At 30.3% G+C, this 25807-nt stretch overlaps 1 protein-coding gene across 1 annotated transcript in view; it reads left to right on the forward strand.

Moving 5' to 3' along the window:
• The first annotated feature begins 18295 nt into the window (after positions 1-18295).
• The window catches only part of LOC129965517 (GRAM domain-containing protein 2B-like), a 32923-nt gene continuing 25411 nt past the window's right edge, over positions 18296-25807 (forward strand). The window contains exons 1-2 of the mRNA XM_056079486.1: positions 18296-18313; positions 21019-21095. Of these exons, the coding sequence (XP_055935461.1) occupies positions 18311-18313; positions 21019-21095 (80 nt within the window). The 5' untranslated portion in view covers positions 18296-18310. The remainder of the gene's footprint in view (positions 18314-21018; positions 21096-25807) is intronic.

The raw sequence follows: 25807 nt of genomic DNA on the forward strand, positions 1-25807 counted from the left end.
AATATTACTCTTACCTTAGATTTAGAAGAGATTTGATGCCACAATATAGAAAATAGAGCGGAAATATCTCTTATAACTTTCAAGCCGGGTTCAGATGACTTCTAATTTTAGGAACGGATGTGGAGTTTTTGGATTCTAGGACGGAATTAGTTTTGCACGCCAGTGAAGAAGTTGTTTAAAAACCCAATGAATGAAATCTAAAAATACCCTTCCTGCATTCATACGAGCCATACATTTTCCTTTTTTTTTTTTAACCGTTTTCTCTCATTTATTTTTCTTGAATGATAAGCGTTTTCACTTTATACGTCTTTAATCCAATTTATTTCAAATTTCGTTGTTTTATTTGAAAGCGTGGAAGAAGATTGTCTTCAATATCTAGTATAATCTAAACTGATTCTCTCCCTCCACTTGCCATTGTTTTTTCTTCTAAAGAGCGAAACCGGTCACTCCCCTTAAAATGCAATTCATCCACTTCATTGTTATCTGTCGCAAGGACACCACCCGGTTCTATCGCTGCTAACTTAACTAACTCGTTTTCCTTTTTTCACTTTCTTTTAACTGCGATTAAATATTGTCCCTTTATGTAATTTAGGCGTAAGTTTATTTGTTCTGTATAATTACATTTAAATTAATATCAAGTATGAAAAAAATAAGTGTGTGAGGTAATAAATAATTACTTTATTGCTTCTGAATTTTTTTTAACAAATTTAATTATTTATTTGATTTTTCCCAACCTATCCTTCGTCTCTTTGCAATCAGTGTCTCAGACTGAGCAGGATTGAGATCGTAAATTGTCCGAAAGTGACTTGTTCGATGGTACGTACTGAAAGGTCGCATGTTTGAGACCTAGTTCCTTGAAAGATCCACCGTATCATATGCTTGCTATTGGTATAATCATCGTTATATTTTAAACAATTTCAAGTTTTAACAAGGCGGGAAAATTGAAAGGATACCGGTTAAAATGCAGTTATCGGCATTAGATTAATTTTCACGGTTACTTATATCGCCCCCAAAATAGTCTTTGCGTAGCTTGAAAGAAATATTTTTTAACTAAATCAGTCTAAAGTTTCATATTCTTTCAATTAAAATATGTTATTCGTAGAAAATAAAGATAATGTTACATATTAACTTCTAAATTAAGTAATACTCTTTTCATGATTTTCACAAATTTATCACATAATTTAACTCAATAATTCAATTCTATATCAATCATTTGTAGACTATAACCAGATCATAACAAGTCGAATTAGAGATATATTTGAAGATATATTATACAGAAACATATTTGAAATACAGAGGTGTACTGAAATACAGAGATATATTTGAGCATGACAAGTCAAATTAGATATTCTTTATATAGGCTTTCAAATGTATGAAGTATAACAAATAATGTTAACTCAGTCCTTACAATCTAAAAATCTGAAATCGCAAATATTTTGTAACCCCTTAACTGTTTTATTTTCTTTACTATCTAATAAGATGACATCTTCTATTTTGGGAATATTTTCTTATTTTGATTCAAATGGAAATCCATTGAATACTTGACTAATCTATGTATTCGAAGTAATTTTAATATTGAATTATAATCGTTATGAATGATTTATATTTTGCTTACAATTATCAAAATTCGATAAATCGATGCACGTATGTCACGCGGGCAAAAAGTTAAGCGGTTAAGTAGTTTAATGCTATTATATATAAATGATTCTATCTGAATATCTACATGCCTATCTTTCAAAATTATCCATTTCGAATTCCTCTTACCCTTCCGCGTATGTAACGGTTTTCTTCTGTCAATTATGAGACCTACACTGATGGTCTTAATTGTGTTACAAGAGTAATCTTTTTCTTTCTCATGGAGACATCAACAAGAAACAAACAAACAACTTAACCTCATTTGATATTAAAAGGCCACTGAGGCCTCTTCATTCACCACAAAGCGGCAATAATTTAAAAAAAAAAAAAAAAAAAGGCAATTCCCAGATGATTGAACAACAGTTGGGTGAGGGAGAGCATCTGCCTCGGTTTTCCAAGTTCTCCACCGTTAAGTTTTCCTCCCTTCCTCCACTGCGCTCCTTCGGCGCGACCAATGGGCGGCTGCCTTTCGAGCCACAACTCACTTTCACGGTAACCGCGTCGACTTTGGAGAGCAGACGATGCTCCAGCTTCCGAACGGAGTGGACACGGACGCATGGAATACCCAAAAGAGTGCTTTCTAAACACTAGAACGAAACTTGTTTTGACATCGCTCCTCCTTTCGTAGGACAACAGTAAGGTAACTGATCTTTTGCTTCGGATTCGAAAATAAAAAGTATTCAAATTCTTAACTGATGCTTGCTTTTAATTAAATTAATAGAATTTATTATTATTTTTAAATCAATTGTTTGTGTTTTATGATGACTTGAATTAAATTTAGAGGTATTCCTTGAATATTTATTTTGTTCTTTCAGTCTGTTGCAATGAAAGAAATCAAATTTGAAATTAATTTATTAAATTTAGCTGGGAGAAATTTACAGTAACGCTAATAGTGAAGGGAAAATGTTGTTTACATCTTTTTTTCTTTTCCCTTTGTATACAAATGAATGGCAGATGCTTGTGTTTACATTTAGAAAATGTAAACCCTATTTCAATAACTCGATTTCTGCTTTTTAAATTTATTTTTATAAAATCAATTTTTTTGTACAAATTTTAAATGACATAATTGAAATTTAGAAGTATTAAGATTCATATCAAATTGATGCTGCTTACTGTAAACGTTACATTAAGCATTAATGAAAGAAGCTTTTCTTTGACAGAAAATTATATGTCATTTTTTGATAACTTTTTAGAAATGTGGTAGACAACAAAGGTAAAAAATTTGTATTGCAAATTCATTATTAGCTAATTTATTAGAAGTGCATCGTTCTAGAAATAGTATTTAAATTTCTCTTCAAATATTTCTATAAACAAAATTCATTAGAAATGGTTACTTGCTTTCAGTTTTAATAAAATAAGTTGTAAGAATGTAAAAACAATGACAGTATGGTAATTGACCTGTTTATAAATTTCGTAGTTTTTTATTGTTTTTTTTTTTTTCTTATTTTAAGAATTTACCATTTTTAATTTTTTTATACTTTAATAATTTATATACTTATTTACTTGAATTTTCTTTTATTCTGATTAAAGAAAATGTTTATATTTTCTTGCGAAATCTACTATAATTGCATAATTAAAAAATAAAATTTAGAATAGAATGTTATTTTATTGAAAAAAACATTCATCTGTGCAGCGAATTGTAAATTTTTGATTAGGCATCTACCTTGGGCTACTGGAGTAAGAGGAGACCTCAGATATGTCGATTTAAAAACAAAAATGTTACTGTGTTGCCGAATAAATAAATTTCAAAAAAATACAAATTCTATGAATTGCGAAGATAGGATTACAATATATATTCACATTAATTTAATTCCAAGATAATTTTAATCATTTAGAATATGATCAATAGTTTTTATGACATATTGAAGTATTATTTATTCATTAATTTTGTTACATTATATATCATTATATTATATTATATTTGTTATTATATACCTTGTAAAACAATATTTATTTTTTAATACAGTATTTATTCAAAGTTTATTATTATTTTTATAATCTGTTATAATATTTAAATACCTTTATTTGTAGATAAGATATAATTAATTGACACTTTAGATTAATTTTCCAATATTTTTATTTTATTTTAATTATTATTTTCATGGTACATATATTTTTAAAAAAATAAATCACGAAGTTACAGAAATAAATTATTAATATGTTGATTAAATTAAAATTGTATTGAAACTTAACTGAACAGTTATTAAAAGTAACGCCTTGTAATATACAATATCTGGGGTCATAAAATGCCTGAATACGGCCCTGACTGCAGCTGCCGCCTAAAGTAATTAAGCACTGCTGTCACTTTTCATAAAAACTTTAATTGTGTCCAATATACCTTTTTGATTTTTAAAACTAGAGTTTCCTTTTAAAAAAGACAGCATTTGTCTTGCATAATTCGAACGTATTCGATCCAGAAGTTGTTTCATAATGACCTTACATGACACCTCACCTTCTCATAAAGAGTTGAAACCGGTCTTCGGAGCGAAGCAGTGATGGAGTGTGTCAGGCTGAAAAAAATAGGAAGGTGGGTTAGCTACCCGAGCGGTGAAGTCAAAGAATACGAACTGACCTTTTAAGTAATTGTGGGTATTCACACAAGGCTCAAAATGATATTTAATTACGGGTTTAATTTAATTACTCAGTTTTATGAGCATATGTGATAGTTAAGGTGGAAAGATATGGGAATGCGATCTTAGTGTTTATTTACTTTTTGTCCTTTGAGCTACTTGAATGACATAAATATCTAAATCAGGTTTCTAGAACTACTTAAAACCCCTTTTTTTTAATGAAAATTAAATATTGCGCCTGTTTTTGTTTTAAAAATTTTGTCGAGATTTTAAAACTAAAGAATAAATATTAAAAGTAAAACGCTAATTAAAGACCAAATTAAATTCAATTTAAAATAATTATGCAGTGAAATTCAGTCATATATCAGTCATATCCAGCGAGGTTCTGTCGTAAACCACTGTGATTTTTTTTCCTAACTTTTTATGACAAATTTTCTAGAATCCTGATAAAAATAAAAGTGCTATATAATTTTTCACTACTTTATGTTTGTCCTGCTGGGCATACCTTGCATTAGCGACCCGTAGTTTAAAGATAATGGACGATATTAGAGTGTTTTGCAATGAAATTTGTTTTATAACATTTATTAAGGCTTCTTCGCACCTCTCCCCCCCCAATATACTGATATTACAATGTATCGTTCTCCTACAAAGAAGGCCACAATAGGAAAGAGTTGAAATATTCCTGACAAAATTGTTTGTTTATTTTCTTAATAAATAATTATTTAAAAACTTAACGTTTATTTGTAAATAAAAGTTGGCAGTAAAAAATAATAGTGATTGATTAAATAGTGAATATACGCATCATTGTATAAATATCTTTTCCTGTAAAATGTTTTTGAACAATTAGTTTATATTAGCTGCATTATTATTATTTTTAAAGAAACGATCTTGCAGCAATACTTATTCACTTTTATTCAACATTCTTATTCAGTACAAAATTAATGAAATAATACTTTTTTCGATTTGGGATGTCTTTAGGCAGATGGAAACGGTTCATTTTACCTCAATAAAAATCTAATTTCATTAAATGATTTATTTTAATTGCATAGTGCTTTCAACTTACATTTTAAATATATTCTCTATTTTTTGTGTGAAGTTATAGGGTATTAAAGTAAAGCTGAAAAATAATTTACATAATCCAAATGTGGCTTTAATCTCTATAATTATATTAAAATTAAGCAAATAGCCTTGGGAGACGAGAGTTCTATGCAACATCATTGTCTAAAAATGCAAACTGAGCTTCTTAAAAAATCTAATAGATAATTAATCCTGTACAGTTAACCTCTTAAATCCATTATCACATAAGAAAATACTTAAAAGTCCTTTTAATTTTTCTTAAATACATTATTAATAATTGTAAAAATATTCGCTTCGATATTACATATATTGTCTTATTTATTTAAATAATCGTTTTTAGATAAACCGTCCTTCAGTTGTTTTTCTTTTGTATTTAATATATTATTTTCTAGTCTTTCCAACTTAAGACTATTTCTAATAGAAAAATACGCGATTTTTTTTTTTTTTTCAATTTGAAACGGAATTGCAAATGATGCTGTGTTCTCGAATTTAAGAAGCTTTGTTATATATCAATAATTATACATTAAGAATTCAACATTCCAGTTTTCCTGGAATGCCAATCAGCAAAACAAAGTCCATCCTGTGACAATGTGTTGTTGACGGAGAATCAAAATATGAGAATTAAAAATTTACAGCTTTTATTTGAAAATAAGAACAGTATTGAAAAAACAAATTCATTGAAATTTATATTTCTGAATTTATAATATTTGCGATTAAAAATGGCTCTCTTGAATATACGTTACAAATATTATTGTATCATCATGGATTTTTATTGTGCAATTTAAATGCCATTAAATTATAAAATTTCCTAATTTTTATTCTTACGACCTTTAAACTTTATATTGTGACCTATCGTTCCCGAATACTGCTGTGAAGTTGACAACAGTTTCTCTAAAAGGAAAAATAAATTAAAATCATGTTCGTGACTGTCTTGTTCGAAAAACATCACTTACCATGTTATGGAGTTGTAACTTTAAGCAAACGACTTTCTCTAATGACGTCACGTTGAAGCGGAATCACAAATTTTCTTTTGTTAAGTATTGAAACTCACGATACAATATTGAACTCATCACTTAGTCGAACGTCATGAAATGGATTTTTTTTTCTTTGTCTCGGTTGTTGCCAAACAAGGTCGAACGAATTATTTTGCTACTTTGTAAATAGAAAAACACGCACGAGCCCTTATGTATACGAACACTAAAATAAACAATTACAGAATTAATTATATACAGTTTCACTGTGAAAAACCAGCCACTATTTTATGTATTTTTAGATTTATTATTGTAAATTATATTTAAGCTTGTGGGAATATGGAGTGATTCCTCCACTTAATTGTTCAGAGCTTCAAGAAACGCTACGGTATTTTCAACAAGAACAAGAATAGATTTATTTTATGCAAAAAGAACAAAAAAAAAAAAGATTAACAGAACAAGTAGAAGTTCTTTCGAGTTTCGAGTTCGAAAGAAATATTAAGTTCTTGTCGGCTAAATTACATAGTGGGTAGTGATACAGTGATCCCCATAAACGTGTGTGTAATTTTCTATGTACAGATAAACTAATTCTAATTTTATACTCCTCATGGAAACAGGCTACAACTCAACAATAAGCTTTGAGAAAATACGGCATGAGAATTCTCTTTCCCTATAAATACAACTTACCAAAAAGATAGTTTATAGAGTTTTCCAGGATTTTCAATCAAAATATCATAAAAGAATTTTAGATATTCAATCCAATTACGTTTTGACAGTTAAATGATATTTTTAAATCGTAAGTACACATGACGTAAATAGTGAGGGAGGGGGTGATTATGTAGGATTTATGGTTTTTCCTAGTACACATCTTAAAAGAATGCTCTGCGTATTTCTTATCGTCATGTAATTTCTTTTAGTATTTCAGCTGCGTTGCCATATCAACGCTATTAACTTGATAGAATTGTTGATAGTTTTACCTAGTTTTCCCATTTGAGTTTTGTCAACATCTGACCCATTCACAAACACATTCTATGTTCCAGCAGATATCTATCAAACGATATACAGTAGATATTTAAGTTTCTTAATAAAGAAAAAAAAAGATTTGGATTTCCTTTTTCACTGCTGCAAATCTGAAGTTAAATTGCTTCGTTGAAATCATTTCTGCAGGTGTGCTAAGTTTAAACAATAGCATTTTACGAACGAATAGATCGGAATGTGACAGTAAAAATTGAATCAATTTGGATGGTTTTATTTTCCTCTTGAGGTTTTTGTGGTATCATAGAAAAAAAAAAACGATAAATATTGATGCTATTTTCCTATCTTGTAACGATGTCATTCACTTCTTACTGTCGATATAGTAAATAATCGACATTCCAATTCTGAAATTGGCAGCAGTAGAAGATTTTTCTGTTTAAAGATACTTTGACTTTGTTCTTAGATTTCTTATTGCTTTTACATCACGTTTTTTTAAACAAAACTGCTCGTGAGAAGATCAATAAAAATTTCTAATCTGTTGGGTTCAAAATATTAAAATGTTTTTCTATCAAATTAATAAAAAAAAAATTTATAGTGATAAGTGGTACTTTTGAAAATTCTACGCTCTAAATTAAGAAATGCCAATTTTAATTTTTAAAATTTTTTTTTCTTCGTTTGAATAATTAGATTAGCGCCTACATCTTAGAAAGTATGGATTGTGTTGATGCAGAGTTCATATATTAGGCAGTTGTTTAACGACGCGCCATTTTTTTCATTTGGTTTTGATTCATTTTTTAATTGTTATCAGACAATTCTTGGGCTGACTTCTCTTTCTCGAAAGTTAGAGACAATATCATTTTATACTTATTCGGATTGGTTAAGTTAACGATAAATTTTAGACAAATTTACTTTTCATTTCTTCTGTTTGTATAGATTAAGGAATTCTTCCGGAATATTTTCAATAGTAATCTAAAATAAAAAGAAAAAAGAAAAGAAAACAAGAACTGATTTGGGGAACACTAAAAAATTATAATAAGAATTAGAAAGGAAATACTGTACTAATTCTTGCCATAATTTTCTCTTCTAAGCAAAAATTATCCAATTAAAGTCTGAAAAATTCTGTGAAAAGTATTTAATCTTACTTAAACTGTGAAAACAGAGTAATCATGGCATGGTAACAGAACATGGATCTAGGGTTATGAGTTTTATCCCTTGTAAATTCTATCAACTAGCGCTACTGATTGAATGTTAAACCGATGAGTGCTGTAGCAAAGAATTGCTTCTTGTGGTAGAAATTAAATTTATAATCGAAACAGAAAATGTGGACCAGTTTCTTTTAAATATATTTCAGAAAAATATTCTTCCTCCATACATTAAACCTAGATTTCTACTGCAGGTACGACCTATGTACTCCAAATCGCTTTCAAGTATAAGAGATCTGACACCTCTTTTTTATTATGAGTCCATCAACTTAGCAAGATCAAGTTGACCGGAAAGCTATTTACTTTTGCTACGTCATAGTATATTATAATCAGTGCATTTGTTTGATTCAATGGTAGAATGTCAAGAAAAACATATAAATAAAATGCCGCTTTAATAATACAGATTTTGTATACGAAAATATCACAAATCATTTTGAAGAATGTCCTCTTCGTATCTTTTAAAGTTCATCACTCTTGAAAATAATAAAAAAATAACTATATTTTCCACAAAATATACATTATATCTCTATTGTTTTATTTAAATTATTCATTTTTTTTTCTTTTTTGTGCCTTATAACGACATCTTAACTTCAAATATTCATAGACAGCTAACAAAAGAATAAAAATATCCATGATAGATGCATATAGAATCATTCTTTTATCTACTAGAGAAAACCCAAATAAATTCCCAAATCCTCTCTTATCGCGATCGCAAACTAACATAGCTCACGAGACAGCAACTCTTGCAACAGAATTAATGACCTCCTACAGAGATCTAGAGCCAAGGTCAAATCCCTGGCGGAATATTTAAAGAGCAAATATTGAATTGAAAAAAGTACGTACTTCGCCAGAAAATTTGCCAACTCCCTATTTTTTTTTCTGTGTATTCCCCATCGTTTCACGAGCCGATGGCCACGCTCACTTGCTGCTTGATTGTTTGCTGGTTTTAAGTGCTGACAGATCCTGATTTCCTTCCGCTAGAAATATGCCGTCTCGTAATTTCTTGTATGTCATCTCTTGACTGAAAGCACTGAGTTAATTTGGAATTCCAACATGTAGAATATTTTTTTTTTTTTGTTATCCTGGAGTGTTGCTGAAGTATTGGGAATCAGACCGGAACGCACGAATGATTTTAAGAGAAGTAAGATTGGAGCATAAAATAATTTTCTTTAAGAAATTGTTGTCCGGTTAGTTAAAAACGGAAGATATATACCGCCTAGGAAGTATAATCTCATGGAATAGAAGAAATGCATTTAGAAAACGACGCAAACGTTTGCAATTCTAGAATTTTAATTGAAGTAAACTACGATTTATTAATAATCATTAAATAAATTTATTTATTAATTATACAAATTATCATTCAGGTTTAAAGCAACTTGAGGTTCATTTTGAATCTTGCGTAATTCATAGTCAGCTAAAGATACAAGAACTGAATTACCATTTCCCCTCTCCGTCATCGGAAAGAAATCAGCATCGTTACAGATTTAATTGATACAAAGTCTTAATAAACAGTGGACTTACCGAGGAATCTGGTATCGAACCCATATTCTCTTATTGCAAAACTAAAATTCTGACATGAGGTCATCGTGTCCCGCATGTCCAAAAACAGTTGGGAAAATTACTCAGGGTGTTTTGTCATATACTTTTCATACAAAAGTTTTGAAAAAGAAACAGAGAATGCTTTCTTCTTTTTAACCATCTTTAGCATTATCTATTTTATCGTTCCATAATTTCTATGTGTAATTATACTTATCACACCTGCAATAAAAAATTGAACAAGAAAATAAAACTATCTAGAACCAAAAAATAGCCACGAATGGGGTGGTAAAAGATGAATAATTGAACGAAAGATGCTACAGCTATTCCATTGTTCTGCACACAGAAGAAAAAATATTAATTACTTCAATAGCATCCATATTGCCGGTATACGAAAGGTTAGAATACTTTAACTACTCTGTTGGCAATGGCTTTTAATATTTCGAATTTCGTTTTTATTTAATAATGAGAAATTATTGTCAGATACATTCCTTTATGAGCTGCCGTAATTGCAAACAAAATTTATGTCACGCTGTCGCGCTACGGATATTATATGTTCTACATTTTAAAACAAATCAAATTGATAAAAACGCATTTTATAAACTTGCGTAGAAACGCAATACGTACTAATTTAATTGTTTTTGCAATGGTAGGAGTTTTAACACAATGAAAAATCCCATCTGCATTTCTAGATAGTACACAAATTGAAAATATAGAATTCATTCTATACTCAATGCATTACCAAGAACAAATAATTTTAAGTTATTCACTAATCTATGGAACAATATGATAATTTTTATGACAAAAACAGAATATGTTTATCATGTTTTCCTCATAGCAGTTACAGTTTTAAAAAATTTGCGTCTGTTTTTATGAAAAAGATAGAAAAATATTAAAATCCTCTGTCAAAAATCAAACCACGAATTTGAAATACAGAAATAGTTTTTTTCTCTTCAAAAGGATGTTATTTTTTTTATTATTATTATTTAATTTTATTTGTTATTGCTGCGTTTTCTCGAAAAATATTTTAGGTACGGAACCTAAGGGGGCCTTGATAGTAAATTATCCACTTGGCTTATCCCCTTTAATGTAAATAAATTCTTCTCTGTTCAACTTTCTCCTCAATTCCATTTTAATTGGAAGGACTTGATCGTATTTATGCATCGGTTGCCTCACGTGCAAAGAACGGTTTCAAAATACTTTTCTGAGTAAAAAGGCAAATCCGTGATGTCATGGACGGTATTTGGTCACTTAATTTTGCTCGGTTTATTCTTTCGCAAGATTGTTTACTGTATTTTTACTAATGAACTTAAATTTCTTGTACGAGCTATAATATTAGAATAAAAATAGAACATATAAAATAGCTTTTTTCGACTATTGAAATGTTCCAGAATGCTTTAAGGGATTTTTTAAAAAAAATATTGTCCACCTGCGTAGTAGTTTTTACAGCTCTGCGCGTGCGACACAGTTGGCAGGTGGTATGTTCGTTTAGTGAATGTGTAAACAGAGATAGGAAAATTACTCTGACCCCCCATGTGGGTTATGGAAATACTATTGGGGTAAAGTATTAGGTCAAATTTAACTTTATTTCTTTTGTAAAAAAAATGAATTTTAATGAACTGTAGAAAAATTTAATAGCAAAATTTTTTGATATTAGTCTTTTACCGGAATATTACTTTCATTTAGCTGTTAGCATTTTGTAAAATTCCTAGTATCAAAATCTATTTAAATACTACTATTAATTTTTTTATTTAAATTTTTTTTCATATCATTACTATGGCAAATAATGTTAGAAATTATATATATAATTTATTCTATCATGTAGAGTAACCATTGCAATGATTTGAATCAAGATATCAATTTATCATTATCTTAGCATAATTGTTGAAACTGATTAAGGATTTTATTAATTGTACGGATTTAATTAATTACGGAATTATCAAATGATGAAAATTATAGCGTAAGTCAAATAAAAATGCTTTCAAAACAGAAAAAGTCTCGGAATTTTTTGCCAAATTAACAGCTTTTTAATGTTTTCAATACTAGCCGGTACTGACAATGAATATTTCAGTGATTAGTTTTTGAGAGATCAACATAAAAAGATTATATTTTAAAGGTGCTGATAAATTTAATGAACGGAAAAATAATAAGGATAGTAAAATTCTGAGAAAAATATATAATAAGGCGTGAAATATATTATATAGCATTAATATGTGATATGATTTAATTTGAAAAATTAGTTCTCTATAAAGTTAAAAAAAAATATTTTATGTTTTATTCATTTCTATTTTTTTAAAAGCAAATATTTTTTTTTCTTCTTTTTCTTCTTAGAGAGGTATTTTGTTTACTTTTAAGGGAGAGGGGAATTTATGGTTTTAAAGATACATTAGAATTCTCAAACAATTTATTTCTCAGAATCAGGAATTGTACCATTTTTTGATTCGAAAATATTTTTAAAGTATCTTAAGAAAAATAGTTTTATCGGATGTACTTTAGACTTTGTGTCTTAATCACGAACATATCAGTCGTATGAATGGATACTTTCTATTTTATTTTATCTTTTCGTTCCACTCTCGTTCGAGTACGACAGTGTGGCGAAAGTATCAAAGGAATTTAGACCATCTCACAGATCAGAATGCCTCTCGTATTTAGAGGACAATGGGGAAATGCTTGCGAATGAAATGAAAATAAGAAAGAAAAAGTAAATCTTCCACTGCACAATCGAACAATGGCAATCACGGCTTAGAATGGCGATGGGAGCTTTAGGGTGGAGGTGCGAAGACATTGTTTCTACCTCCGCCTCGCTTCTACCTGGCCCGATTTTTATTTTCATAAAGCTCACAATGATTGCTTTATGAAATCGAATCGGAGGCGAAGAAATGTAACGTGAACTAGTTTCTGGTGTCGAATAACTTGTCTATTTTTATAGGTGCAAAGACTTATTTAGAGAACAACGTTCGCTCTGTTATCTGTTGGGGTTTAAAAAAGAAAACATCCAGGGCATTTTTTTTTCCATCTGCCTCTTCCTATCTATGATTGAGTTCCGCTTTGATTTACAAGATCGTTTAAACAGGAAATTCGTTGTTTCCTTGTTTAGATCAAGATACTTACATTAAAATGGCTAGGTTTTTTTTTTTTCTTTTTCTTTTTTTCCTTATTTATTCGAAAGATCACAGGAAGACTCTATTGAGTGAGTTGTTAGTGACCAGCGAGTTATTTTTACTGTGATAATTATTTTTGTGATAATGTATTAGTTAATCCAAATAGTGACATTTCACAAGCCATTATCTTTCCCTTATCACTTGTGTAATCCCACGAGAGAGGGGGGCAATTAGTAATTGAGGATGAAAAGCTTCCGGCATGGTGGTTGGTTCTCCCCACCCTTGTGAGTACACCAAAAGGTAAGGGTCTGGCTCCTCCCATCGATGGCCGGACGTACTTCCTTAGGGAAGAGGTGTACCGTGATCGGTGATGACCCTTAGGACTCAACCACAGTTCCCGCCAGTGTTGCTGTTGCGACGGTTCGGTCAGTTAAGTTTTTCGGTGTGCCTTCGGAGGGAACTGAGTAATCCTGATGACGATGATTGATCGTCATCATGATTCAGTTATTGAATCGTTGATGATGATTATCATTTGTACAGTTGTAATATTTCTTAATATATGCATCAACCTTGTCAATTTATCATTCAAGGCCTTGACGGGTAAAATGAAACCATTGTCCACATCCAAACGTCTTACTAATCATACGGAAATGTCAAAGCTTTTGCAAGATCAGCACATAGGGCTTTTCGAAGGTTCGTTTATAATCTTTAAGAAAGGTCAAACATGTAGGAACTAGTAATTTCTTCAAAAGAACATGGGGTCGGAAATGCAGAGAGGAGGAAAGGGTAGTTTGTCGTCAAATTAAGAAAAGTTTGGTTTGGTTTAGTTATATTAAAGTCCCGTTTGAAGCAGCACTAGGGCTATTTTGGGACGGACCTCGTCATTTTGAACCATGGTCAGATATTGAGGACGACACCTGAGCTGGCACCCCCCTCTCCACACCACACCACACCAGCGGGAGGACGTTTGGTCATGACAGATTTAACGTGCAACAGACCCCCTTACACGACGGTTCTTCGGTGGAATCGGGTCTCGAACCTGAAACCCTCCGGTTCCGAAGCTGAGACCTTACCACCAGGCCAAAAGAAAAGGACGTGTACTATAAAATGTATTGACACGTTTAATGGAAAAAATTTTCAATAGCAAAATAATATAATTGAATCCATAACGATATTACAACTCATGTGTAATATCATTGATACGATAATGGTAGATAGAAAGCAGTATTAACAGTACCTTTGCAGTACTTAAATTAAGTTTCGAAATATTTGTCACCTGAATCAGTACATTCTTCGCATGTTCTTATTTGAGTAAATAGGCTATTGTGCCATTGTAATTTGCTTTGCATTTAATTTGTATTATACATTTTGCCCTGTATGCCCTCTTGTACTTAATTCACTAACAAACAGCCACTTGCGTTTCCGAACCTACTTTCTGTTTCAAAGCTGCTTTCAAAGCTTTGTATCCTTGATTAACCTTAAAATTTGTATCCCGATATATATATATATATATATGTAATGATATTTTAAACTTTTAATTTCAATTTAATTAATTTTCAAGATTTTATCTTAATTTAGCCCCTAGTAACTTCATTCTAAAATATTCTCTTATTTCGTGATCCAATTCCACTGTCTCTACTTAATTAATTCAAGAGAAGCTTTGTTAAACTGCTGAATCAGCTAAAACTAACTTTCCCACACTCCGCGTGAAAAAACAAAATACCGCTGATGAGGCAAATTCTTTTTTTAAAATCTCCCTGTGTTTCCCCTGCCTTCTCCGCGCGTGTAACGAAAATCCCTATCGAAATCTCATAATACATTAGCAATGTAATGAAATGTTTTCCCTATCAAAATCGTAGGTTATATAAGAGCAGGGATAAAATGTCCAAGAGCTTTTTCCTCATTCCTTTTCTGTGTCGTTCTGTGTACTCATCGCTTGTACATATGCCTGCTTCTTCAAAATGAAATAAAACGACGTCACGAAATAAAAAGTATCTTCACTGTCTTCGAACTGCATTCTGCTTCACATAAAATAATGCTTACATATATATATGAGGATTCCGATATATATATGTTACTATTAAACTATATAATTCAATCATTTCATACAATTTCTCTTTATTTCATGAAATAACTGATCATGATTTATTAGCTATTTCGCAAAAAAAAATCATCTAGTTATTGAACGAAATAAATGAGATATCAGCTATTTCGTGTAATATCTAGTTATTTCATGAAATAACTGCTCAAAATCTATGAAACAGCATATTTCATACTTTGCCCATGACATATATATTAGCATGGCATTTCGTAGACCTTAAATAACCAAAAACAAATTAAGATAAGAAGGTATTAAAAAATCGAAAATATAAGAAAATTCTATAAAATAATGTAAGAAATGTTAATAAATCTTTAATACATTTTTTGAGAAAATCTATTTTTCGCTTTGTTAATGAAATTATTTAAAAGTACGTGTTGTATATGTCTGTATTTATCATAATATACATTATGATTCGTATTAAACTTTGTCATATTTTTTCTTGAAATAATTTTGCAAATTTTTGAAATAAAATCATAGATAATTTTGTCAGTATCCATAAATGTTTTCATATGCATCTGCATCATATTGATAATACCTAATGCACAGGTTTTCTTTAAAATTCGGCAATATCAACCTAATCAAGTTATTAAATCGATAAATATTTTTGTTAAGTATTATCAAAGTGGCAAATTAATTTTAGTAAAATATAAAGATAATAGGATTTAGATTTATCAAATTTAATTCTAGCTTCTTTAGTTGAATAAGCGTAAAGGGATAGTTTTTAAGTGTGGGCTTGGAAAAGTCAGAGAGAAAATGCAATATTTTTATTCATAAAGTTTTCCAAAATCTGTGATTTAAAAACACATACAAAAATAAACTCAGAATATTATGCTTTCGTTAATTCATGCTTCTATGGAGTCAGTTTAATTGTAATCTTCATATTTTAAGCACTTTTTGTTTTCAGGTCTTTTGCAACTTTTGCAAGTGAATTAATATTAAATACGCAAATGACCAGTGAAATTTAAATATTATTTTAAGACGACCTTGAAAGATCAAGTTCATGCAAGACTCGAGAACATTCTATTAACTCAAAAAGAAAATGCTTCGAACTTAATTGATATATTTCCGCGTGAGTTCTTTCCAATAAGAATCAATTATCAAATTTCGTGTAACCGTCGTCAGACATTTCATATTTTACGGATGGTATGATTTTCTTACCAATAAAATTGTGTTTTAAATCTCTCCGTTGCCATAGTGATTGGAAAAACAGAACCATTACAGTATACATAATATTTCTGCCAAATTCTGATTGATTTTTTTTGTTTGCGTTTTCAGACGACATATAGTTTGGTTTTCTTACACGTTTTTCATCTGTTTTCTTACTTCTTTCGTGAACTCATGTCAAAAACTGAAAGTAATATGACTTCTTTTTATAGAATTGATGGAAAAAACAGTCTATTTTAAAATTTAATATCCTACCTAATAGTTACTGAATAAAACTCGATTGCAGAAAATTTATCTGTTGTCCAAAAATAAAAAGTTTCAGTTTTATGAAGTTTTATAAAATCCTTCTATAACTTATTAAAATTTAACGAAAATTTCTGTGCTTTTTTCCTTTATAATTTATTTTAATATAAAATTGTTAATTTCGGATTTTTTTCTTTTCTTATTTTTTGTGTTTTACAACATTTATTATTTTGTTTTTTAGAAAAAGTATTCCACTTTTGCTTTTGATATCTTTATGCTGAATACGAAATTAACACAGCAGTAAATTGTTTTGGTTATTTTATCTTTAATGCAAGAAAATTAAATCTGTATTTCCTCTAAACAAGAAACAATTTCGATTTTCACATGATTTTCTATGTTTATAGGCTATATACAGCCTGAGTAAAAACTTTAAGGCCAGTAAAAATTTTTGAGAAAATGGAAACATATAAACTGAGGAATTAAAATACCATTTGATTGATAATTATTGAGCTTAAATAAAAGTAAAAAAAGTAGAAAAATTAATTTGCAAATATTTTATTATTAGAAAATATTACAGAACACACAGATGAATATTTGAGCCTGAGTAAAAACTTTAAGGCCAACATAGAAAATAACATATAAGAAAAAAATTACAAATTCTTAGAAGGTTGTGTAGGAGCCATTTCTTCGAATTACTTCAAATATTCTTGTTTTCATGGATGAAACGAGTTTTTGACAAAGGGTGGGGTCGGTTTTATACCATTCATCTTCGATAGTAGATTTCAGCTCTGTTGTTGATGTAAAATGCCTCCCATTTGCATAAACTCTTCTTGCTAAGTCACCCCAAAGGTTCTCGATTGGGTTGAGGTCAGGTAATCTAGCTGGCCATTTCACAGTTTCAACATTCTTGATTTGGAACCAATTTTTTGTGCTGTTACTCGAATGGATCGATGCATTGTCTTGCTTATATTTCCAATTTTCTCCAGCAAGACATTCAGCATTTGGCAAAAGATGATTTGTTAGGACATTTTGGTATCCTTGTGAATTCATTCTACCTGAAACGAATGCAATTGAGCCCACACCGTTGTAAGCAAAACAGCCCCAAGTCATGACAGTCCCTCCACCTAATTGGCGCTTGGAGAATATTTCTTTTTCATTTCTTATATCATGCCAGTAGAAATTCCAGCCATCTGGTCCATTCAAATTCCATTTTTTTCATCAGAAAAAATAATTTCTATCCATTAGTTGTCCCAGGTCATGACTTTCTGGCGAAAGTTCAAACGCTCTATTTTGTGTCTCTGCAGTAACTGAGGCTTAGTCAATTTTGCTGTATAAGTGAACCTTGCAGACCTTCTAATTGTGTTATAAATCGTTTTTAGACAAGCTTTTAAACCTGTCGTCGGAATCAGTTTCCTGGTTGAGTACTTTCCAGTAGATGTAAGTTGGCAAACTCTTCTTTCATCACGCGAGGACAAAGCTTTAGGTCTTCCCCCAGTATTCTTTTTACCATAATTGTCTTTCAATTTTAAAAAAATGTTGACTACAGTCTTTGATCTTCCTGTCTTTATCGCAATAGCACGACTACTCTTTTCTGTTGAAGACAAAGCTTCGATCTGTCCTCTTTCACGATCAGTTAACTTCTCACCCTTCGCCATCTTCACAAAGATCACCAATACTTCGAAGAAACATATGACAAATATGAAAATTGCAGCGTTGTCACAAGCTAGAAGTTGCAATGGTAATTACACGATTATATTATATTTATTTTTAAAAAATGACTGATGGCCTTAAAGTTTTTACTCAGGCAGAAATACTAACTTTTTAAATAACCACATGTTTCTCATAATTATGTATTTACAAATTATGTTTATGGCATTTATTTCTTATCAATGAACTTTAATAATTAATATTATTTGAATCCCTTTTATATCATCTTACATTTTCTCAAAAAATTTTACTGGCCTTAAAGTTTTTACTCAGGCTGTACTATCTGTAAATTATAGGATGGCGGTTTGGATGTTGTAAAGTTCGTTTATAATGCTCTACAGAGTAAGAAAATCTGACTTTTAATTTCTTCTTGGATAGTTGGAGCTCATTAAGAAGGGGTTTTTCAAAATTGTTATTCGATTTTTTAATCAAAAATTAATCGAAATATTTCTCTCAATTTTCTCCCAACAATTTCTAAGCATATTATTTATTAAAAAAAAACATTTTTTTTTATGCTAAAAATTTTTAAAAAATTAACTTTTTCTTAGTAACGATTTTTTCTGTAAATTTATTTTTTTTTTCAAAATATTTGAATGTACTGTGCAGCAATAATTTGTCTTTGTTATTTCATTTATACCCAATCGCTATGCTATGATATTCAATACATTTTTTTAGCAAGTTATCATTGCTATAAAATTTAGAGTAAATTTTTTAAATATGATACGTCTATAAACGAATCGAATCTAAAACATTATCACGTTATATTGTTTCAGATTAGATGTTAAAATCTTGATAAAACTTCTTTATTCAGTTTTTAATTAAATGTTATATATATCTTAATTATTTATCTTGACATTTATCCTTGTATAAATCTTAACCTTTTTTTTCCTTTTTTTTTCCGCTTTTAAAACATAAGCCACTTAGGCCAAGAATTTACACGATTTGATGATTCGCAGCTGTGTAACAAATAAAGCGCAGCCGTTGATAAAAAATTTTTGTTTCTATTTTACTCCTGGCATATCCTCATCCTGCAGCGCGTAGCGATGTTGATTAAACAGAACCCCCCCCCTCTCTCATCCCAATCCTATCCCCCCGACTATCTTGGTGGCTCGCATAACAGACCGCTGACCTTTCTCTGGTCAAGGGCTAATGCATATTTAGTAGCCACCAAAGAAGAGACAATGAGTTCCTTTCAACAATGGGGGCAATTTGCTAAATGAGTCGAGGCGGAAATGCTCGCTTTGTTTTTCTTTGGTGGTATTGGCTTTGGTCACTCTACTTAATCATATTATGTTATGCAGCAGATTTGCCCACTTCTTTCTTTCTTTTTTTTTTTTTTTTTTTTTTTTTGTATCTGAAGAGTGGAAAACTTTGGTGCCATCAGGATTCGTTTTTTTTTTTTTTTTTTAAGGGTTTAGGGAACTAGCTAATGTAGTTGATGGAAGTTAGCAATTTGTTCTATTGTGGTATACTTAATATTTATTTAAATTACTTAGTTACTTTCTGTTATGGATTTAGCGTGCACCAGAACTGCTTACACGACAGTTCTTTGGTGTAAAAGGGTTTCAAACCTGTTAACCTTTGGTTCCAAAGCGGAGATCTTACCACCAGGCCACCGCTTCTCTGAATTAAGGACCCTTCACTGAATCAAATGTGATCGCTACTATTGGCCAAAGCAGCCTAATGCACCTAGGTATAGCCTAAAGTAGAAATCTCACTTTAACTCCAGTAAATGGGAATAAATACCTTTCAAAGGAAACTGGCCTAAATTTATGTCATTATCGTTACACTTTGAAGAACATGCACCAGCCACCCGACTACAGGGATCAATTCGTTGCTGAAACGCTGGTCGCTCAATCAATTTTGGAGTAATATTGATAAAGAGAATAGGCAGGATAGAATTCATGACCTTCTTTTGATTCTGATTCTCCAGTATGCGTATTTTAACCCTGTAGTCCACTTGTAAGTCAACAAGCAGTAACTGTATTTATTATGTTAAGTATTAATCTTTCAGGCAAAATTTATTGTCCAGTTTGTTTATTGTCTGAACTGTTTATGAACGTATCACGGAGCGACATGTATATTACAGAAAGCAGAAAATAACGCCAGGAGTGTCGTTATTTTTATCGAAATTATATGTTGTTTAAGTATATTGTTTAAATATATTGTAATATTTCAACAGCATACATTCAGTTTGTGTGATCTTAAAATATCACACAAATGGAATTAACGGGGGAAAAAATATGAAAGATGTTATCTTCAATTTGAACAAAATCTGGAACCGAACATGTATTGTTAAGTAAAATAAACGATTTTACAAAAGAATAAAATTTAATTATCAGATTTTTTTTTTTTTAATATTTGAGTGAATTTAACTTTTTTGCTAGTTTCGGAAAGCTGAAATTTTTATCGAAAAATGCTTCAGATGCATCAAGTTTGTTTTCATATCAAACACTTATAAAAAACATTCAAAATTAAATTTTTTGAGAATTTGACTTGTAGAATCAGCTGTTTAAATTTTAAAATGAGACATTTATTTAATTTATAATATTAAAAAGTAAGAACAGTAAATAATCAAATCAAAAACTTATAATGCTTGTGACATATGATTTCATTTATCTTCTCAATATTTTTGAGTTATTCTTTTGAAAGTGTTGCCAAAAGTCATTTTAGTAGAATATATTTTTTTCTTTGGACTTTTTTAAGTTTTAATTTTGTTTCAATTCTGTTTTGAAGCACAAAGTGGGCAGGATATGGTTTTACTGGCTGGAGCAATTAAGGGCTGGATCCCCCCAAGCGGAACAGTCATATCCGTAAGTTGTGAATCGGTTCGTTGCCATGACAACCGCCTCTCTACAATTGACAACTAAACTATAGACACTCTGTCTATACATTTCCAATTATAATTTTACTCACTAGAAACGATATAAGTAACATTATTATAATAAGAAATTTTTTTTAATCAAAATTCAAAGATAATTTGACGACAGTTTCTTCTCTCATGTTTTTTTTTGGAAAAAAAAATTGTAGAAAATTTATATTTTTAAAGTGGCAATAATCACTCATTATATTATAAAAGTCACGTGACATTTATAATATGTTCATTGATGTAGCTCATTTATACATGCTTTTACGTTCCTGACTTGTTTCATAATTGTAAAAATGGAATTTATAATCTATTTTTAACTGACTTCTTGTTGTATTAGAATTCTGAATTTTTGCACAATTATCTATTACCGACGCCAATATACTATTTTAATAGTTTCAAAATTAGTTTTAATTTAATCAATGAATTTAATTCATTCAATTCTCTAATTTTTGAGATTGAGGCACCATCTGATGGGAAATTTGATAAAAATTAATTTTAAGATTTTGTAATACTAATAATGAATTGTGAAATCTATTAAAGATTGAAAAATAAAAATAATAATGTTTCTGAAAGCATTCTTTAATTAGAATATCGAAAAGTAGAATTTGCTTTTTTAGTTAAAATTTAGAACATTAAACTGTCATATGAATCTGAAAACCATACCATAAGAAAATTAAGCTTCAAGGAATATCATAAAAAAAAGAAAATATTTAAATATTCGTCAGAAATTTACAAGAATTTTACGAATTCTGGGTAAAATTTCAGTTTTCTTCGAATATTTCTGTAAACACATCGAACTTTTATGATTTCATTTTAACATCTATAGTTTTGATTTCGCTTCCCCAAATTTTCATTGTTGCTATATAATTTGACGGTGTTTTTTTTTCTGTAATTATTATTATTATTATTACTTTCTAATATATAAAGTACAGCGAAAATATAGAAATCGTGAAAAAATTCAAATTCGAGATTTTGACGAATCTCCACGTTTCAGACCGCCCTGAGTTCGAAAAACACATTTTTAGAAAACGCATTAAGCTAGACGGTTGAAATTTGGTATACAGGCTTTACACTATATTTGCAGATTTCTATTAAATTTTGAGTAGGAAGTTTGTCTGTCCGGCTGTTCAAATATAAGTTAACACGATAACTACAAAAAGAAAAGAGCTAGATAGATAAGATTCGGTACACAGTTTTAACATCTATAGTGTGGACACCTTTTAAATGTTGAGCCAAATTCAACAAGGGGTTGATTGTCTGCCTCCTATACTTTCACAAGTATGTAAACGCGATAAATTAAAAATGGAACGATTTAAGTATATAAAACTTTTTTCCCCTTTTGTGACTGCCTTTACTTAGTATTTTGCTTTTAACATGGTTAGATTCAGAGATTTAGAACTTCCAAGTACTCTGCGATCAATCCCTCAAATAGGCAAATAATTTTGATTAAAAAATATTCTCTACTTTTCAATACAGCAATGAAATCGTGCCTTTTTAAAAACTACTTTCATCTTTTGCTTTAAAAAACATATGTTATTTATTTATCTATTGACTTCTATGCTTTCGTCATTATCATTCAATGATGATGATGAGATTCAGATTGAAACCTCCTGAACCTAGCACGAAAACCATGTCTTCTTCTTCCTCAATCGAAGCAATTATTCCGAACCTCTCCGGTGATAGAGGAGGAATGATGGACCTTGTTATGTCCTCACGCAACACTTGCATCCGCCGAAAATTTGCTCCTTCAGATCATTATTTATTTATCTATAGCGGGACATAAAAAAAAATGAAGTAGCGTGTTTTTATCAATACAATAACTGTTTTTTCTTATTCAAAGCATGTAATTTGATAATAAGGTTTGTTTTGTTTACTAAAAAGAAAAGGCTTCTTTCATCTTCTTAATATAAATAATTTATTTTGGAAAAATGTCTGTGCTGAATTTAACATAAAACTGGGAAAACTATATTTCCTTGTTTTTTTATTTTTTTTTTAAGAACTGCTGTTTAACACTGTGAAAGTATACATTGTATACGTTATTACAATTTATCAGAAAGAAAATATGCACTTGAATCTAGTATTCCTTTAAGTTTTGATATTTACTCATCTTCGTATGATGTAGTGTTGACTCAAGATTTTATGTTCTAGCAAAAATGGGATTGTAGTCACAAAAATATAAAATATCTTGATAATCGGGAAGGGAAGAATTTTAAATATATTTAAAATAAATGGGCACAATGTATATGAACTTGTTTGTAATGGCTTAACGAAGATAAGCACCGCCTAGGACATAATCTGATTAATTTTTACTCTTAATCATCGTCAGGGGCTTTCCACGTGCAAACGGCGTCCCGGACAGGGGTTTTATTTGTTGTTATTGCCTCCTTTTTCTATTATTGTTCTTTAATCCTTTAAAGGGCCATTTTTTTCTAGTCCTATTATGTTAAAATATTTTTAGGCTTGAAATTAGAATAAGAAAAGGAATTCATTTAGCTTATTAGATAAATTTAATTTGATTAATTAATTAATTTGGTTAATTAATAATTAAGTGACAAACCAAGACACATCATTTTGTGTGAGATAAAGAACTGAAGCATCTAAGTTTTTGTCTTTCTAAAAAAATTTGTCAGAACTTATGCCAACCTACATAATTTCATACAAAGATTGATTAATTTGGTGGGAAGCATACTTCCCACGGCCTTAAAAAGGGTTAAAAAAATGGCATTAATACACTAATTCTTTGTGACCTTGGCGCCCCTTAAATGTGCGTCCTGAGCATATACACCCCCTTGCGCCCCACTCGCTATATCACTGGTTACATGCCTTATCAGCTTTAGTTTAAATCTTTATAAAGTTATTCTTATGAGTGTTGGATTAACATCATGATCATCATCACCACGAAGCACGCTGCTCATAGAATGCTTATCTTGAACCATAGTCAGATAACAAGGACAACTACTAAGAGGGCATTTATCTATTCAATCTAATTTGATTATTATATAATATTTATAATTTTTTATATTTATTTGTTTTTAAAGGGTGAAAAAGAAGTTTCTAGTAATGAGAAAACGATCCAAAGATCTATCATTTATCCATTGAAAGGTTGCAAGGCAAAGATCAACCTTATGAAATGCGTAAAAATGCTTGAATTTACAAACTTGCTTTCCTCAAAGCTGTCTGCAAAGTTTTTTTAATAAAAAGTACTTGTTGAAGTCCTGGTTATGGACCTATGCAGACAATGTAAGTCAATTAAATTGATAAAGAACGCTAGATAGATCATACTGGATGGCAATGATCAAAGGATTGTAATATAAGGATTACCCTATATAAGGATTTTCTTATCCCTAATGGTAGATTTAATTTACATTACATCCATAGGATGGTGAAACGGAATCTCAGAGTCGAGATATAATAATCCTGAAGATCAGATTTTGCATCCAAACCACCATCTTTTCCCAATAAAGGAATATCTTTAATCCTTACAGACGGAGAGAACGATTCCTTAGTGTACTCTGAAGAGAAATTTACCGCATTCGTGTTATTCTCTGCCGACAACACAATTCTTTCCATGACGCACTGTAATTTTCTTTCTAAGATCACTATAAAGACAAAACTATTTCCTTTTATCTAACCAAAACTTATTTTACACTTTAAATCTCTAGTTTGGCATTATAATGTATCTTTTAATCATAAAACTGTGTCCATCCCCTTATATGCTTCGAATTACCGAATTTTGAAACTTAAGTAATGTCTTTCCTTAGACGATACAAAAGTTACTTGGGCATCAATATCTCAATTTTTTTTTATAAACTTTGAATGGTATCGACAATAAACATATTAAATATTGGGATCACAGAGGAAACAAAGAAGTCAAGTGGTGAAAGAGGTTTTAGTATAGTCTTTTGCTATTTTATCATTAAGCAACTGAAATCAAGAAAATGTATTGATTTTAAGATTTTTAAAACGTCATTTACATTTTAAAAAACTTTCTACTTCTTATTTAATGTTGTTTTTGCTGCTTATCATCCTTGGATTGAACACCAATTCAAACCAAGACAAGAGATCGGGGAAAGAGGGGTGCAATAGCTCCCAAAGGTAAAGACCCCTGAGTCCCCGAGTGCAGAAGTCTGACTTTTAGCTCAAATGAAGATGACAGACACATTCGCTTGCACAACCCATTTTTACAGGGGGGGGGCTCTTTCACACACCTCACAGATAGAACACAGGGGAAGAGCAACCAAGCCCGAACCAGGACTCGAATTCGGAACTCCCAGATCACGGAGAAGACACACTACCTCTCACACTGGCCTAAGCCCACGCAGGCTGAGAATAAAAGGAGTTGATTTTATGATTTTTAAAATGTTATTTACATTTCACAAAACTTTCTACTTCCTATTTTATGTAACAATAAATCGCATGTATCATTGCTTGAATTTCTGAAAGTGATATATACAAATCAAAATGACAGAATACATCAGTTTACTCGATCCATGTTCGTGAATCAATATCAGAATTTATTTATTTTTTTAAATATTTGATTGAATCACATTTTGATTCCCTTGAAACTTATTGAGGGCGACAATTAAGAAATTTGTGACAGTTATTAGTTCATTAAGTATAAAAAACGCTTCATTGCGCGTACAGATAGTAACCTAC

This window comes from Argiope bruennichi, chromosome 4, assembly GCF_947563725.1.
Source record: "Argiope bruennichi chromosome 4, qqArgBrue1.1, whole genome shotgun sequence".
In the NCBI taxonomy this organism is placed as follows: domain Eukaryota; kingdom Metazoa; phylum Arthropoda; class Arachnida; order Araneae; family Araneidae; genus Argiope; species Argiope bruennichi.